Here is an 18,552-nt window from a genome sequence, read left to right on the forward strand (position 1 = left end):
CCTTTTTACATTTGAATATGATTCACTGGTAAAAAAAATTGTGCACCCTATTGTTTGTGCGACAGTGACTGGGCCCTGGAACCTATTCTTGCAAAACCCCCACCTTAGTTTTCTAAAGAATATGCAAGGAGTAAAAAGGATCATATCTCATACTCAACAGTAGAAAATTTCCCTGCAAAATTTTGCAGCAACTTCATGCATTCAGACGCAGGGGAGCGCAGGAGTAGATGCACTGAATTATTTTCAATTAGGCTGTACTCACACAGACGCATGTAAGCGCCGAACGCAGGTTGGGGTGCAGCATGTTGCATTTTTCCTGCATTTGGCGCTTACATGAGTCTGTGTGAGTACAGCCCCATTGAAAAGAATTCAGTGCGTCTACTCCTGCGCTCCCCTGTGGCTGAATGCATGAAACCGGAACGCAGGGGAAAACGCTCATCTGTAAGAGCCCTAAGAACTTTTGTTCTGAAACATTACATGCAATTAAAGGCAAAGACATTCTGTTCTGAGGCTTCCTTTAATATTCAATATTTGGTAGTTCCACCAGCTAAAAACGCTTGTCTGTAAAAGCCCTAAGGGTTAGTCCACATGAGGAGATTCGATGAGATTCGATGAGATTCGAGGAGATTTAGTCACCTGGCGACTAATCGCCTCTTCTTCTGGGCGACAATTTCCCCGAACTGCCTTTGCGTGTCTTCCCATCCGCTATAATGAAAAGTCGCTTGTGCTAAAGCACACGCGGCGCTTCGTTTTCCGAAGTCGACCAAAGTTGCCTAGGTTTCGGTGCAATCCGATGTGCTGTGACAAAACACCTGCGACAAGAAATAAGGTAAGAGATAGGAATGTCGGATGAAGTCGCAGCATTGATCCGAGCGACACAACTTTCGGATTCAGACGATGCATGCCGGGTCTGCATCCGACAGTCGCATTGGATCAATGTGTTTTGTCGCAGCGCGTGGGATCGCACCGAAAACGTCCTACCCTTAATCATGAGAAAGTCTACTGTAGGCTCACAGACCACTATGTAAAGTCTTGTGAAGCCATCAGCCCCGCAGCACGGTAATTTTACTGGGGTTCTCATTAAGCCTCTTGATTGGTGCAACCCTTCCAGTTATATCTGTGTGTAATATACAGGGCCCAGGCCAAGAGCCAGGCCCAGACTGGCAATCTGTGGGTTCTGGCAACCTGCTATAAGGTCCCATAGAAAGTCAGTATTTAGTGGGCTGGTGGGGGCAGTTTGGGCCTCTATGTGGGCTGATTGGGCCTCTGTGTACCTGAAATGCCAGGGCCTATTTTAATTCTCAGTCCAGACCTGCCAAGAGCCCATTGATTATACAGCTCTTGCTTGTTGTGCCCTGATTAGGAGTAATTAGAGGGTAGGTGTATAAAGGTGCAATTATGAGAGGACAGCTGACTGCTCTCTTTTGATACTGAGATGGCTCCTAAGAAGGCTGTTACTGCTGCTGAGGGAGGCAAGGAAAATGGAGCAGCTACAGGTAAGGCCAAGTGCTTTGAGGAAAAACTGATTTAAGATAAATGGAATCAACTGGGAACATTGCTGAAGCTTTATTATCACCCACACTTGTATGATATGTGCTTATTGTGATCTTTGACTAACATTACTTGTTAAACTATAGCTTCCAGTATTCTTTCACAGCGCAAGCCTTCTGTAGGGTGCTGGGAGTTTGTGTAATTTTAGCATAGTGACTGTGAAAGTGCAGTTATTTAATATATAATCTGTTTCTATAAGCTTTTATAAGCTTTTTGAAATGCCTGAGTATACCCCAACATTATGGCCATTCCTGGTCATAGGAGTTTTTGAAGAATCCATCAAATAGCCTAACTTGCTACTGTTTAATGGGGTTGTTCATATTTTAAGTTCCTTTTAGTACAGGTATGGGACCTGTTATTCAGAATGTTTGGGACCTGGGGTTAACAGATCTTTCTTTTATACCTTGTCTACTAAAAACTCATGTAAAAATTAAATAAACCCAATCGGCTGGTTTTGCTTTCAATAAGGATTGTTTATATCTTGGTTGGGATCAAGTACAGGTATGGGATCTGTTATCTGGAAACTGGTTATCCAGAAAGTTCCAAATTACAGAAAGGCTGTCTCTTAGACTCGATTTTATCCAAATTTCTAAATTTCCTTTTTTCTCTGTAATAATAAAACCGTATCTTGTACTTGATCCCAACTAAGATATATAATCCTTATTGGAAGCAAAACCAGCCTATTGGTTATTTAATGTTTGCGTGGTGTTCTAGTAGACAATGGTGATCCAAATTACGGTAAGATCTGTTATCCAGATCTTCCAGAGCGTTCTGGATAACTGGTCCATACCTGTACTGTTCTTACCACAGGGAAAAGGAAATCCTTCTTAAAGATTTGGATTTTGATTATATTGAAGTCTATGGGAGATGTTAGTTCCGTAATTTGGAACTTTTCTGAATCGGATTCCAGATAACTAATCACATACCTGTGTGTGTAGAATAGCCGCTTCTAAACAACTTTTCAATTGGACTTCACATTTTTTTTTTCCTTTTTTTTATATTGTGGGGGGGGGGGTTGCCTCCTGACTTTCAAGTGGGGATCACTGACTCCCATCTTTAAATATAAATAAAGATAAATTCTAAGGCTACAAATGTTTATTTCAAATGGTCTCCAAACATACTAAAAGTCATTGTTGCTATAGCAACTTTCAGGCTAATATTTGTGGTTTGAATGCAGTTTAGTCCAGTCACCACTATTGACGGCCTCGTGGATAATTTTCAACCAGGGTTTATTTTATTTAAAAAAAAAAAAAAAAAAAGTTCCAAAAGGTAAATAGAACAAAAAGTAAAATTAAATTATAAGGGAATCTGTCTGGGGTCGGTGCCCCTAACAACCAGATAATGCTTTCAGTTGCAGGCTGGAGTGGAACAAAACGAACGTCTCATTTGGTCCAACATTTATCCAACATTCATTAAATGGTGACCTTCCCCTTTAGCACTAATACAGATTACCTGTCTTTCTGTAGGATCCAGTAAGGTTAAAAGAAAATCTATCAAGCTTAAGAACCAATCTCGCCCCCCAACCCTGGGGATGGTGGTGGAGGTCCTGAAAAACAACACTGAGAGGAAAGGGACCTCTGTACAGGCCATTCGAACCCGGATTCTGGCTGCACATCCCACTCTGGATCCGCTGAGGCTAAAGTTCTTACTACGAACAGCCCTGAACAAAGGGATAGAGAAGGGGATTCTGATCAGACCCCTAAATTCTAGTGCAACCGGAGCTACAGGACGCTTCAAAGTAAGCTTGAAATTCTCCATACTATGTGTAATGAAAGTAGTTGGGTTGGCCTATAAATCCTAGGTCGGCCTTCCCAGAGACTCACCTGTTATGTAGTTTTCTTTCAAAATTTAACTTCTAAAGGTGGTCATACTGCCTGATCTGCTTGTTTAAGGTGGTCCTAAACCACGTGCTGGGCTGAATGGGGCCGATCAGATACTTTCTACGGATTGCAGAAATGCTCCAATTCGCTTATCTGATTGGAATATTGGAAGCTGTTTGATATATATAGCAGATTTTCAGACAGATATTGGTCTGACAGGCCCATCAGTGGGGCCCCATAATGGGCCAATAAACTGCTGACTCTGAATCTAGAGTGATAGTCAGAAGCTCATAATGGCCGAAGTAAAGCCAACACAACACTGCTCCATGGATATCAGACCTGTGCCCTTCAGTTGCTATGTGTTCAAGGCCATGCATACAACATAACCAGATGTGTGAAACACTTGTACTACGTTTATTTGATAAAAAAAAAGCAGAAGCTGGCCATAAACAAGATCTTGTGCAGTGAGGTTGCCAAATGAAACAGATCTTTGCCTGACTTGGCTGTCCATGTGCTAGGACAAACTTGACTAAGGCCCAGGAGCCAACAATATCAAACTCAAGTCTATGAAGACTGATATGGGGGGGATGTCCTTGTTAACAGGACTCTAACCTGCCAGATACTGGTCAGGTTCTTAAAGGAACGGTAGCACCAAAAAAATGTGAAAGTAATTAATATAACTTACTTTTGCTCTGCACTGGTAAAACTGGTGTTTGCTTCAAAAACACTACTATAGTTTATCTTAAGTTGCAGTGTAGCAATGGGGGCAGCAATTCAAGCACAGTATTCACAGTAGATGGCCGATAAGTTCTGAACGATCCCATTATATATTACAGAGCTTATCTATTATCCGCCGTGTATCCTGTGCCTTTTCTACTTTTTCATCTCTGAATGGATGCCCCATGGCTACACAGCAGTCTCTTTATATTAACTATAACTTTCTGAAGCAAACCCACCAATTGTACCAGTTTACGTTGCTTTAAAACATTAAATTTTTTGGTGTTACTGTAATATGGTGTCAGCCAGGGCTATAAAAGTAAAGCAGGGCAACACTGATCTAGCCTGTCCTCCCCTACTGTTTTATAAGATGTATGTAAAGAATCCACTCGTACTGATTACAATATTAAATCTGTTCATTGCAGCTTGCCAAACCAGTAAAGACACCAAAGGCTGGAAAAGAGAATGCAGAGTCTGAAAATGTAGACCCGAATGCAGAGCTGAAACTCCAAAAGAAGGCCCTGAAGAAAGAAAAGGCAAAAACTGACAAAGAACCCAAAGGTGGGATTAAAATGCTTGGATTGCAATCTGCAACTCAACCACAGAACTACTAGATCAGTCATATGTGTGGGAATGTAAAAGTTCATCCTCGCTGCCTAAATACTTGTGTGACCGCTCTTAAGTCACTGTCCTTGTCTCCACTTTGACCTCAACCTTTTAACTAACCCTTGAACTCCTTTAGTGTCTTATTAACTCTTTATACCAGGAGAGGGTTTCATAAAGGGAACATATCTTGCATAGCTGGAATTGCCATGGTGTCTGATAGTCTTACTAGTGCCTTAAAGGAAAACTCTACCCCCAGAATGAATGCTTATGCAGCATAAGTTTCCACCATATTAAGTGGCCTAATAGAATCTTATTTTATATTCTAGTTTGGGTAAGGTTACATATCTGTATATACATTTTTAAATCTTTTTACCTTGAGCCACCTGTTTTATGAGTCTGTGCTCCCTCAGATCACCTGACCTAACTTAAGGACTTAAAGTGTGGGACTTAAAGACAGAACTTTGTCCATTAATTGGCTTGTGATTTGTGACATAACGTGACCAGTTAATTGCATGGTGCCAGGGGTGGCCCTTGGTTAGAATTACCCAATGGCATATGCTTTAAAACCATTTATTAAAATTCACTTCTTGATTTTAAATGAGCTGTTGTATGTAATACTGTATATATTTAATAGAGAACTATAGCTTTACTAAAAAGGTTCCCTTTAAAGGAAATCTGTTGCCTACAGGCTAATGACAGGTGTTTGCAGTAGGAAAGAACAGTATAGCTTTCAAGTCTGGCATAGCAGAAATGCACAACTCTGGTAGGGACCCTGCTCTTGTTTAATTTCAAATGTGCAGGTCTGCTGAGCTCTTCTATTAGTGAAAAGCAGTTGACTTCTGTCATGTTCTATAATCCTATGTTTCTTACAGGTGAAAAAACCAAAGCTGTATCTAAAAAGGCAAAGGAAGAGTCTGATGTAAGTGTAAAGATCTTTGAATGTGGGTAATTGGCGAGAACATAATGGGAAATACTGCTGATATGTTGTAATTTATGTAACACTTATGGGGGTTATCAAAGGCCGAGTTTATCTTAATAATTTCTGAAAAAACTCAGACCAAACCCGCACAGGTTTTTTGGGCATATTTACGAATACACTTTCCCGAAAATTGTTTTGTGGAAAAAAATCATGAAATTCAGGGTATTGCCAAAAAACCCATCATTGGGACTTCTCCCATTGACTTATATGCAACCTTGACGACAAGTCTGAGATGCCGGATTTTCAGATTCTGACTTTCCCCATCCTCAGGGCTTAATAAATTCCGATAAATCCATTTTTTTTAGTCCCATTTTATAAAAAAAATCTAATTTTTCATGATTTTTGCATTCGGAGTTTAGTAAATAACCCCCATAGTGATCTAGAATGGCTTCAACAATTCCTGGCACTGTAGTAGAGCCTTATCTGCTTACTAGCTTTTATGATAGGACCATTCCCTCCCTAGTAAAGGGCACAATTTGTAAACAAGAAACTAAGTTTGGGTTGATCAGTAATAGATGCATTAGGGTTATAAAGTTATACGCTGCCCTGAACTGTATCAGTTTTGAGATTCCAGAAGCTGCCATGGCCCACATATCCTTGTAATGGGTTCTAGTCTACTGTTGTCCTTAACACACTGTTGCCTACCAGGAAAAGCCCAAAGCAGCCAAATCTAAGAAAGATGCAGAGGCAAAAGAGGGCGACAAGCCTGCAGCTCCAGCAAAGAAAGCAAAAGCTAAAACTGAGGCTGCCAAAGCTGAGGGGAAGGCAAAGAAGGAGCCCACGAAGACCAAAGCCAAGGATGCCAAGGCAGAGTCTACAAAAGCACAGAAGGACTCTACAGATGAAGCTGCTCCAGCCAAGGCTGGGAAGAAAGGGAAGAAGTGACCATAAGCTGATAACTTTTAATTCTGTAAATCTGGTTTTAATGTATAATTCTATGAATAAAGTGTAAGTTATTTTTCTTAATTACTAACCAGTTTATTTAATGCTATAAATCTCCACAGCAGTGAAGAGAAATGACGTTCAATGGTGGCTATCCACTGTCTGCACAAAGCTCAAATGCCCATCTTCATGCCCTAAAGTGCAAATGTTCAGTTTCCTACCTACAGACCCTTCCCTTATTTTAAATATTAAACGGCCTCCCCCACAACTTGCTGTCTTGCCCTAAGCAGCGGTTTAAAATTCAAACGCTAAATGAGGTTTTAAAAGGAATGTCTAATTAACCAACCATTGAAGTTGCAGTTCATCTAAAACGGTGTCAAATAGACCTCTAGGCAACATCTGGGACCCAAATGTTGGGCAAGTATAGCCCGTAGCCACTTATCTTGTGGTCTGGCTTACAACTGAGAATCATCTCCCATAATGGTAAGGAAATCCAAAATGCTTAAATTATCTTTGGCCATCAAAGCTTCCAGCATGTGTAGTACTATTTTATTCAACATACCAGTTGGGACTGTGCAAAAGAGATGTTAATGTAGTGGCTGCCTCTATTGGCAGAGGCTAATGTCTGTTGTGCAGCTTCCTCCAACATAATCTCCACTTGATGCATTACTGGGGTTCACACTGGCCTGGAAGATCATCTCCTGGTGGGCTACACTCTGAAGTTTATTAGTCATGCTATTTTCCACCAGAATCTTGTTTATGCTGGCTCTATCTCAATCTAATGGGTGAGTGTTCTCTGGACCATTAATGTAAAGCCTAGTCCAGCACATATACTGTGTAGCTGGTAACTTGATGGTTACCATTAGAGCTTACAGTGGCCTCTCTTTATTTAATGATACCTTCCTGCTGATTGGTGTTAATAGCATCTTGGTGTTCATAATACACTTGTACTAATGCACAAGAAGCTCTGGAGCACAATGTTTACCATGGCTTCCATTTAAAGAACTAAACACTAAAAATGAATATGGATAAAATGAATATGGATAAAAATGTCATATTTTATAGACTGAACTTATTGCACCAGCCTAAAGTTTCAGCTTGTCAATAGCAGCAATGATCCAGGACTTCAAACTTGTCACAGGGGGTCACCATGTTGGAAAGTGTCTGTGACACTCACATGCTCAGTGGGCTCTGAGCAGCTGTTGAGAAGCTAAGCTTAGGGGTCGTCTCTAATTATCCATCAGAAAATGAGGTTGGTCTGTAATATAAGATGATGCTACAGGGCTGATTATTAAATTCTAAAGTTAATTGCACTGGTCTCTGTGCTGCCATGTAGTAATTATCTGTATTAATTACTAATCAGCCTTATATTGACATTTCTATTCTGTGTACTGTTTATTGTGAGTGGGTCCCTAAGCTCAGTAAGTGACAGCAGCACAGAGCATGTATCAGCAGGAAAAGAAGATGGGGAGCTACTGGGGCATCTTTGGAGACATAGATCTTTACTGCTAAAAGGTTGTGGTTGCCTTGGGCTGATACAGAAGCCCGAAACATAATGTACAATATTTCTAACTAATTCTTTTAAGCTTTAGTTCTTCTTTAAAGAGGAATCCAAGCATTCTTGCTGAACAAAATTTGCTTCCGTGTGACTATTCTGGTCAACTGAAGGCGGCAAACTCTTGATCAAATTAGCTGCGTTCGTTTACAATTTGTACCCAAGAGATGTCCAATCTGTGGTCTTCCATCTAAATGTTAGGATATAGAGAGTTGTAGCCCAACAACAACTTGAGGGCTACAAGGTTTGAATTCCATGTGTACCCTTTAACACAGCTCTACTTTCTCTATGCTTATTGTTTGCTGACTTTTTAGTTAAGCTTTAGTTCTCCTTTAAAGGGCATATAAAGCCTAAAATAGAATAATGCTAGAAATGCTGTATTTTGTATACTAAATATAAACATGAACTTACTGCACCACAAGCCTAATCAAACAAATAATTTATGCTTTTAAGTTGGCTACAGGGGGTCACCATCTTGTAACTTTGTTAAACATCTTTGCAAGACTAAGACTGTGCACATGCTCAGTGTGGTCTGGGCTGCTTAGGGATCATAATTAACAAAGCTGCTTGAGTTCTACATGGCTGGGGAGTAAGGCGGGGGCTCCCCCTGCTGTTCATAAGTATGATTGTTTCCCTGCTCAGCTGTTAGGGACCGTCTGACAATTCCTATCCACAGCAGTAAATTAAGGGAGAATTTCACTGCATACAGTCAGGTTTCTTAAGCCCTTAAAGGGATATCCAACACCACAACAGGCTTTACAAGCCTCTTAGATACATTTTTAACATGGCAGTTGGCCTATAAAAGACCCACCCTCTCAATTGAAAGTATCCTTGAATATTAATGTGGTCAGTCTACGAGTGCATCCCAGGCAGGTAAAATGACTGCTAACAACTAATCTGGTGTTAAGCAATTACAACACCATACGGTTCTAGGGAGTGGCTCAAATAAACAGTACTTCTGTTGAAGTCTTGGAATACCCATTCCCTTGTGGGCAGTAACTGTAGTGTATCAGTTTGGTTGTGGGAATGCTCCACTATTAATAGTATGGGGCATAGGACAGTGGTTTCCTATCGCTGCAAAACATATAAGACATAGGTTTGATGGGAAGGTGGAGACTAATCATCTTTTATTCACACACATCAAAGACCCCATGTATAAGGCTATAAATATTCATTTTTATTAAAAAGATTCAATTAAAAGGATTTCACAATAGAAGTAAGAAGAATTTAACTATTTACACTTTTATACAGTGTCCTCCTCTGCCTGTGAGATGCACCGAGGAGGCAGCAACTGGGTTTTGTTCTGAATTCCAGACCCGCTGTGCCCTTCCAGTCTAACTCAACAGGGGAAGTTCTTAGTGAGATTGTCAAAAGCACAAAATTCTCTGGGAGGACCGTGGCCAAAAATAAAATCTTTCAGAACTTAAAATCTCCAGTGTGGTCGGGTCACTCTCTTATTGTTTAAGGTTTCCCAGAAACTTTTTTTTTTTCTTTGCCTTTTGCTACACTGATCCATTTGTAAGTAATCGCTCTGCTCAGCAGATATTCACATAATTCTCATATCTGGATCGTTTGTGAAATATATTTTATACAATATGTTTTAAAGCTCTCCTCTAAAGTTGGTTCCGCCATTAATGGCAATAAGGTTGTTGATAGCCAGCTATCCTTTTTAATATATCTCTTATTCCCAGGCCTAGGGATGATATAAATTTGTGAAATCACCAGTTTAATAATCAGCTGCAAGGCGTAATCAGACAAAAATGATTATTCATCTGTAGTGAAAATCATAAAAAATCAGCACAGATGCAGGATCATTGGAAGGAGTAAGCGGAAGGCTTCGCTAGAAAATAGACAAAAACTGGTGAAACTGACTTTTTGACAATTACTCGTGCTTTTCTGGTTAATTCACATTACAGTGGAAGGGGCCTATAATTCAGCAAGTGCTCCTTAAACCAAATGTTAACCATAGAAATTCAGAATGATCCTCTATCTGCAGTGCTTAGAAGGTTTCAGTTGTTTGGAATGGAGATCAAGGGAGCAGGTTATGGTTCCATGTGGACTTCTCTTGTTCTCTAACTTCTAGAAAACAAAGCACCAGGTATCCCTTATTTTAGTCCTGAGAATTCTATCAATAAGGCACTCACAGTTCATGGGTGTTTGGCCCATGTGTGACGTGCTATCAAGTATCTGCAATGGATGCCGGTCTGAGCATGGATACAGTAATGATAGTTCTAGGAAGTGGTTGTACCCTGTGCAGTGCTGTGTCCAGACAGTCTGTAGTGGTACTCTTTTTTTTTTTCTAACATCTTTAAATAGGGCATCTGTTATATTTACAGTACAATGAGCTTGCTATTCATTCAGTATGAAGATCCCATGAGCAACAGAGGAAGGTTACTTGATAGTTGGTTTAACAGATTAAACAGAAACTTGAAGATGACTTGGTTTGGCAACAAAACAGCTTATCTTAAGAGAAGGACAGAGTTTGGGTCATCCTGTCCAATGTCTGAGAGAAGGAAGTGCTGGAAAGCAATTAGGAAGTGCTGGTGGCTCATGGCCTCAATCCTGATGAAGGTACATTAGCATGGGCTTTACCAGAACCTTCGGTGGGTGTCTTGGGAGTCCTGTTCCACATAGTGTCCGGTAAAAGCAGCACATGAATTCCTTAAAAAAAAAAAGAATTCTTCCCTTAGTGGGATCTTGACATTAAGAACATGATCCAAGGTCTTGCTTCTAGGCTCTAATGTCTTTCAGAGGAATGCTCCCTAAATCAAATGCTGAGAGGAAGGGAACTTCAATCATCTCAGGTTCCTGAAGGCATTTGGGCCGTCCTTGTAAGATTTCAGTGGGTTGAAGTTGGTCCTTATTTGCCTATCCCTTATGCCTCACTGATACATGTGTAAATATCATCCTCCATCAGCACAATCACCTGATCAAATTTATGTTGCAGTTGCCCTCTTTTTGTGATGGGATTTGCTTCCAAGGCTGCGACAATCTGCAAGGAAAAGGGAACAGGGTGAATGAGGCGTTAGACCAGTGATCCCCAACCAGTAGCTTGTGAGAAAAATGTTGCTCCCTAACCCCTTGGATGTTGCTCTCAGTGGCCTCAAAGCAGGTGATTATTTTTGAATTCCAGGCTTGAAGGCAAGTTTTGGTTGAATAAAAACCATGTGTACTGCCCAACAGACCCACCTGTAAGCTTCCAGTCAACATAGGGGCTACTAATAGCCAATCACAACCCTTATTGGGCACCACCCAGGAACATTTCTTATGCTTGTGTTACTCTTTTTACATCTGAATGTTGCTCACAGGTGAAAAAGGTTGGTGAACCCTGCATTAGACTATCAAACACTAGCAGAGGCAGACAAACTGCAGCCCTCCAACTGTTTTATAAACTACATCTCCCAGATCCACCAATCAGAGCATTTCAATTGTCATCAGATCCCCTGTTCATTATTGCAGTGTGTGTTCCAGACACGGACTCGATCACTCACCTGTGTTCTGTATTTCTTGGCATATTTATAGATTTCAGCCATTGCAACGTTGGTGTTAAATTTATTCCGATATTTCTATCACAAAAAAGAAAGAAGCATGTTCAGCACTTTGGCACATTCTGGCTTTTTAGCGAAAATAATGACAAGTTTAATACAAGCATTCTTGCCTGGTCTCAACATGAATATTCACACCTTTTACTGCAAACATTTCCTACAGCTCTCTATTCGGTTGACATGTTTATTTTTAAGGCACATTTAAGAATGTTCCTGCTAGATTTTGCTTAAGGCAAATTTCAGTTGAAACTGGTGTCATCTCCCCATCAGTCGTTCTAATTCACATGCCCCCTACCCACATTCAGCCCCGCAGGCTCACCCGTGACTCCTCGGCAAGATGCGCATTCATTTCTTGCTCGCTCAGTGGACTCATCTCCTTAAGCTTCTGGTAATATCGCTGCACAATTTTCCGGTATTCTGGGATCTCCTTTGCATACAGCAGCTTGTTGGTAGGAGAATCCTGTGGCATTTTAAATAAATAAAGTATGTGATATCATTCAAATACATTGTAGCGCACCCCTTTATTAAATTCCCCCCAACATGCCTCATAAAAGTTAGCAATTACACCTCCAGCAAGGGAGAAAGTTTCCTAAGCCCCTATGTGAACTTGTGCAAGCCTTTCTCCGAATGCCATATAAACAGATGTTAGTGGAGAGAGCCTGGGAAGTTGTGGGGTCCATTATTTATATAACATTGGAGGTCTAAACCGTTGTTGAACTGTGGGCTGCAGGTTGGCAAGACCAATGGTTTCTGTTGCCAAGTTGCTATCTCCAATATGACCTTCTATACTATACCCCATGTTGTTGTTGTGCAGGTCTCTGGGTGGTTGGCTTTATTTTGAACCCCTAAAGACACATCTGAATGCATCTATTCTGCTATTTCCCTTTCTCCCTCCATGTGCGTCTTTCATTATAGCCTTAAGCTGGCCATAGATGTTGAGATTTTTAAAAGATCAGATCCTGATCGTGAGACCACAATCTTCTCAGAACGATCGTACGATCCTACGGATTTACCATCAACTAAAAAGACCAATTTGGCAGGAAAACAAAGGGGAGCTGCCTGCTTGGCCCTGCAAACATAGATAGATTGCACTGGGACCGACAAAGATTTTTTGACCTGGCCGATCAATTTCCCGACAGATGTCGGCCGAAAAATCGTAAGATGTACGATCGTTCGAATACGACTAACCGCACAATAATTTCGAAGGATTGGTCGGGGTTCCCTAAAATCGGTCGATCGGCAAGAAGAATCGTCGCGTCTATGGGGAGCATTATTCCTCATTTTCTTGCCCCATTTCTTCATAATCTCTCCTTTTTCTCTTGTGCTCTGTCTCATTGAAAAGTTCCCCGTGTGCCACACTTGTAGAGTGAATTCTTATCTCTGGAAGCTGCCCCCACTCCCCTTGGTGTTATCTCAGGGCTGGTTACTGAACCCTTGTCAGCGAAAACATTTCCAGCTGCAGACTAAGCCAAACACTGACCTCAAAGGCCATCTAAGTGCACAAAGCCAGGATAGCCCTTGCACATTCTAATACTTTGTACATGTAAACAATGAATTAGTGACCCGCAGCTAAACGTCCCATTTCATAAATCAGCAACAATTCAAGTCTGATGCCAGAGAAACTGGTAAAGGGATCAATCTTCAGTGAAATGATTAACCTAGCGTCAGCAGTGGGAGGTTGCAAAAATGGATATGGAAAAGTTTATTTTGAGCCACTGGATAGTCGGGGAGACATTTAACCTTCAGATAAGAGAGTTAGCTTGAAAAATGCTCTGTAGTTGAGATGGTGCCACTAGGTATGGAGAGCTTTATGTACTTAAAGGCATGATAACCCCCCTTGCCTTTTATGTTTGCCTTTGTATAATGTGTAATGGAGATTGTAAGAGATATTTATTCAGAAGATGGACCTAAGGAAAATGTCGAATACATCTAGTGGATTAGCTTTAAAATCCATTTATTCCAATCCATTTATTATACCTTGGAAGCCCATTAGATAATTACAATCCACAATGTGCTGGAAAGCCAACAGAGGGAAGGTTGAAATGAAGCTAATCCATGAAGTGTGGTGACTGCCCAGTTTCTGAGTGCATCTCTACAGAAGGGCCACTTTCACTAGTGAGACTTGGATTCACTTCAGCATAATTTAGATGATTTAGCACTTTATGTGACCACCATATTCATATGGCTTTAGCCACTGTGATAATTTCATTAGGTCTATTTTAATAGGTTGAAAAGTACTTCTAGCGTATATATCTTCTACTTTATCCATAGCTGCCTGTCAGCATGATTCATCTAGTTAGAAAAATCAACCAGCAGACTTCTTAAAGGAGGAAAATGATAAATAACCTAAATCCCTATGGATATCACTAAGGTAATAAATTGGAAAGCGACGTGGGAGCCTCACCTTGCCCAGCTGCATATCAGAGATGGAGCAGGCATCAATGAACGCTTGAGCAATGACTGACAGGCAGGCATCCATATGATCAGATTTCTCCATGTCGAACACAAACTCCGGGTTCTTCAGAATGTTCACCCAGAATCGCAGAGGAAGGCTACAGGGTGAAACAGAGACTCAGCATAGTGACAACAAATAATGCACACTAACATAGTGGTAAATATACACTAGTGTAGTAACCCATAGCAACCAACGAGTAATTGACTTTAATTGGTATAGTGAGAATATTGAACACAATAAGCCAATTGGTAGAGAGGAGGTTAGTATGGATGCAGGCACAGACAACTTATGCTGTTTGGTAGTACAATGGTAATATGAGTTTTATTTTTGCCATGGTTAACTCCTCACACTAAATAACCTTGGCAGGATCTATACAATAATTTGCATAATTAAAAGAATTTAAACCCTGCCCTGGTAGGATATATAATATTTAATCTGTGCACCTATTTCTCACCTGTTAGTTTTCCAGATGTGTAGCGTGTCCGGGTCAGATATGCCTCGCTTTTCAGCCTGCTCCTCCAGGAAATCAAAGAAGTACTTGATAGCTAGTGGGGGTCGATCCTCATGGATGCTCAGGATGGCTCTGAACAGGTCATCTAGGAATTTCTGCAGCGTGCCCTGCAGACCAAGAGAAAACAGTTGAGTGTGCAGACAATCTATGTGTGTCCTTACCCCTCTGGATTAGAGTGCTGTGTATGTCCCCTTCCCATTATGGAGTAGAGTGCTGTGTGTATCCCCTTCCCATTCTATAGTAGAGTGCTGTGTATGTTCCCTTCCCATTCTGGAGTAGAGTGCTGTTTGTGTCCCCTTCCCATTCTGGAGTAGAGTGCTGTGTGTATCCCCTTCCCATTCTGCAGCAGAGCGCTGTGTATGTCTCCTTCCCATTCTGGAGTAGAGTGCTGTGTGTATCCCCTTCCCATTCTGCAGTAGAGTGCTGTGTATGTTCCCTTCCCATTCTGGAGTAGAGTGCTGTGTATGTCCCCTTCCCATTCTGGAGTGGAGTGCTGTGTATGTCCCAGTCCCATTCTGTAGTAGAGTGCTGTGTATGTCTCATTCCTATTCTGGATCAGGGTACTGTATGTGTGCCCTTGCCATTTCGGAATAGAGTGATGTGTGTCCTTCCTACTGCAGATCAGAAACTGCGTGTACCCGTCAGATTCCTAGTGTTGCACATTTAAGATTCAAACCGTTGAATAGTTTGCTATGTGTGATATATACAGTATGGACCTTCATGTGCCACAGAGCAAAGAATATCTTATACCTTTGTAGACAGGAGCCGGGTCAAGTAGATCTCAGGCAGAACCTTCTTCCTGTGGCTTTGTCTGTGAGACCTTTTCATTTCTGCTAAGTCATCAGTAGGGAGAACCTTAAAAGTGAACCAAGGCAAATGAAAAAAACTTGTTTTTTTGAACAGCCACAAACACTTGTTTTTCAGTATCCAATTATATGCATGAAACCATGTTAACAATGTATACTAGAAAGGCGCTCCGAATTGTATTCTCTTTAATTATGCATAAAATCATTTTTGTTGGAGTTCCCCTTTAATTAATCTGTAGTGGAATGTTACTTTTTCTTTTACTATGCAAACACAACTGGTGTTTTTGGACAAAGTAAATAGAATATAGTTCATTAGTAATATGAATCAGTGTTTGAATTTAGATAACCCATTGGCCTTTGACTTCAGGATTTCATCCAGGTCATGGGACACCTGGTCATGATGGGGGTCACAGTTCAACAAAAGTTGTAGGGCCACAGCTTGGATATTGGAGTCTTACAAGGTCCTACATTGTAGATTGGTGTACATGAGTGCTTTCATAGTGTTGCACTCTTCCAGTGGGGACATAGAGTTTTCTTTAGAGGTTTAGGGAAGTCCCAGTCCCACAGCTGAGCAGGTGAAGGCAGGATGGTTGTGAAATGGCTCAATCATGGACAACAAGTTTTGCTCTTGGCTTCATAGACAGCACCCATATTAGCATAGGGAACCGTCACCGGGAAAGTTCTATGTCTCTTGGATATTGTCTATAGCAAATAAAAATGCCAGCAGAAACAACTGATAGGAGATACTGGCAGTTGAACAGCACTTGAAAGGCCACAGGTCGGACATCCCTGCTGAGTGCTGGCTTCTTGGTAAACTAATGCTGCATGCAGTCTGCTGCTACCATGTGCCTTTAATTTGCAACTCTGCTGATATAAATAGTATATGATTGGTTGGCTGCTCACTTTTCTCACTTTCATCGCAGTCAATGGAGGAAATGTGTTGCAATGACACCAGGCTGCAATTAAGCACTGAGACAGTCTGTGGTCTCCTGATGGGACACGGGAGGGGAAATGTATTTTCACACTACGCGTGTTACCTCCATGTTAGCTCTTCTTACTGTAATGTTGTAAGTGACCACAATCTATATCTAGAGAGTGCAAGAAACCAATAGCTAAGCTCTATGCAGAATGCAATAACCTGGAATTCCTCCGATGACCTCGAAATCCTGTGCACTCGCAGGAATGTTATCAGACTTTGTGGCCGGAGCTGGTTCCAATTAAACAAATTCCTGTACAATACACAGCAAGATCTCATGCTGATTGCCCCTGTTTAAGATTATGAATTTCTATAAATAAATGTATATCTTGTTCCTGTAACCCCGCAGTGACAGCCATGAGAATGTATTCTGGGTGTTTTCACAGGGATTTCCATTGTCCCAGAGACAGGTTTACTACTGACTGATCTGCTAAACTGCTACCGAACTTGACCTATTCTGATCTCCAGTAAGATGACAGTTATAGCTATTTGTCCCCTAATATTCTGTGAAAATATGATGCTTCTTATAGCTGTACAGATGCTCCATACATGAGTCTAGCACAGAAGACACAGACCCCTCACACCCATTTCTTTCTCTTCATCTTGATGCTATTTTAATTCTGAAATGGTTTAATGACCTTAAATCATGCTAAGACTTTGACTTTATTGGGTCCTGCCCTAGTACAGAGGCCCCAGCAGAAACTATGGAAGGTCTATAACTGATGAGACATCCATTGTTCTGCCCCATGATTACTATGTACTTTTATTACAGTTTTTATATATTTATATATTTTTATATATTTATATATACAGTATATTTCAGTCATTACTAAGACTGCAATATGGATGTCAATCCTGCTTCAGCATCTGTGAGTTACTCCTAACTTTGGTCGGAAGAGCATAATTCTAACAGGTTCTTAGTCTAGTATCCATGTCCTATGGTGGCCATAGATGCACAGATATTATCATTCGGTGCGTGTATGGCAGGAGATGACCAGACAGATATAGACAAAATACTTGGATATCAGTTGGCTCATCGATTTGCCAGGTCTGAAAATTTTGATCGAGCACCTTTGAAGGCTCCAGAACATCGGCCAGTGTTTACAGCCAGTGCTGAATTGTCAGGTACAGGTAGAAACAAGAGAAATCACTAATGGTCATAGGAAAGTTTGTAATTGTTACGTCAATGGCCACCTCTAGAGGTACTCAACAAACAATGAGTCTATATCCAGCACTTGTACATATCCAGCACTTGTACAATCCCACACAAACACATAAGGGTTTCCTATCAGCTGTTTTGTTGCTGGCATTACTATTTGCTTGAAACACTTTACCAGGACCAGAGACCTTTCCTGAAGACTTTTCCCCAAGATAATACGGTTGGTTGCTCTCTATGCAGCCAAGAGCATCTGAAACAACATAGAGGCCCATTGTTCCAGGTTGGGTCTTATATTACACTTAAGTGATGCTCTAATTTATTTGTGAAGCATAATCCTTTGCCCTCCAAGCTGCAGGACATTATCTGGACAGGCATGCTACCCTGATGTGCTGCCAATTGCTTTATGTTGGGGTGCTGTGCCTCTAAAGCATTATCTTTCTATACCTTGTGGCAATTTTCCTCTAGCATTTCCCACTACTTTTAAGATATTAAATAAATGGAAGGTTCTCTTTCATAAAAGAAAATAAAGTTTTACTTACTAAATGAAAATACTTGTCGGTGTCCAAATCCTTCACTGCAAGAACAATAAAAAAGAATCTGTGATGAGCCACTGTGAAGCATAATGGACAGTAATTGCAGAAACAGACACTATTCCATCTCTGCTACATACGCCTGAATGCCCAGCATAATGTCTCTAGGGTGAAGCTTGTGATAAAAACATATTTGATTCCCTAGATATTCTTGACAGTATGGCTGACTGGCCGATTCAGCATTTTTTTTAGTTATCTGTAAACTTGTTATGAGTTAAGGGTCTCTGACCTTATGTTGGACCTCAGAAAGGAGCTTGCAGTAAAAACAACTAATTTAGAGGTTAAGCAATCTACTTAATGTCATGCTGGAGACCCTAATTTGGATGCATGTAGCATTGGGTGAATTAAATACCTTGTTAAAGTGCCATGAGACAGAAGTACTGTATTAGTGATCCTCATC

At 40.9% G+C, this 18,552-nt stretch overlaps 2 protein-coding genes across 2 annotated transcripts in view; one reads left to right on the forward strand and one right to left on the reverse strand.

Moving 5' to 3' along the window:
* The first annotated feature begins 1,360 nt into the window (after positions 1–1,360).
* On the forward strand, positions 1,361–6,639 carry h1-8.L (H1.8 linker histone L homeolog). The gene is made up of 5 exons (XM_018259055.2): positions 1,361–1,496; positions 3,018–3,289; positions 4,514–4,649; positions 5,567–5,613; positions 6,322–6,639. Exons 1-5 carry the CDS (start codon positions 1,436–1,438, stop codon positions 6,556–6,558), a joined length of 753 nt encoding a protein of 250 aa, XP_018114544.1. The 5' UTR covers positions 1,361–1,435; the 3' UTR covers positions 6,559–6,639.
* Positions 6,640–9,266: 2,627 nt separating this feature from the next.
* plxnd1.L (plexin D1 L homeolog) overlaps positions 9,267–18,552 on the reverse strand; it is an 89,279-nt gene continuing 79,993 nt past the window's right edge. The window contains exons 30-36 of the mRNA XM_018259056.2: positions 18,102–18,136; positions 15,372–15,476; positions 14,565–14,728; positions 14,060–14,207; positions 11,975–12,115; positions 11,602–11,676; positions 9,267–11,102 (exon numbers count right to left, since the gene is read on the reverse strand). Coding sequence (XP_018114545.1) covers positions 10,986–11,102; positions 11,602–11,676; positions 11,975–12,115; positions 14,060–14,207; positions 14,565–14,728; positions 15,372–15,476; positions 18,102–18,136 — 785 coding nt within the window. The 3' untranslated portion in view covers positions 9,267–10,985. The remainder of the gene's footprint in view (positions 11,103–11,601; positions 11,677–11,974; positions 12,116–14,059; positions 14,208–14,564; positions 14,729–15,371; positions 15,477–18,101; positions 18,137–18,552) is intronic.

This window comes from Xenopus laevis, chromosome 4L (genome assembly GCF_017654675.1).
Source record: "Xenopus laevis strain J_2021 chromosome 4L, Xenopus_laevis_v10.1, whole genome shotgun sequence".
Lineage (NCBI taxonomy): Eukaryota > Metazoa > Chordata > Amphibia > Anura > Pipidae > Xenopus > Xenopus laevis.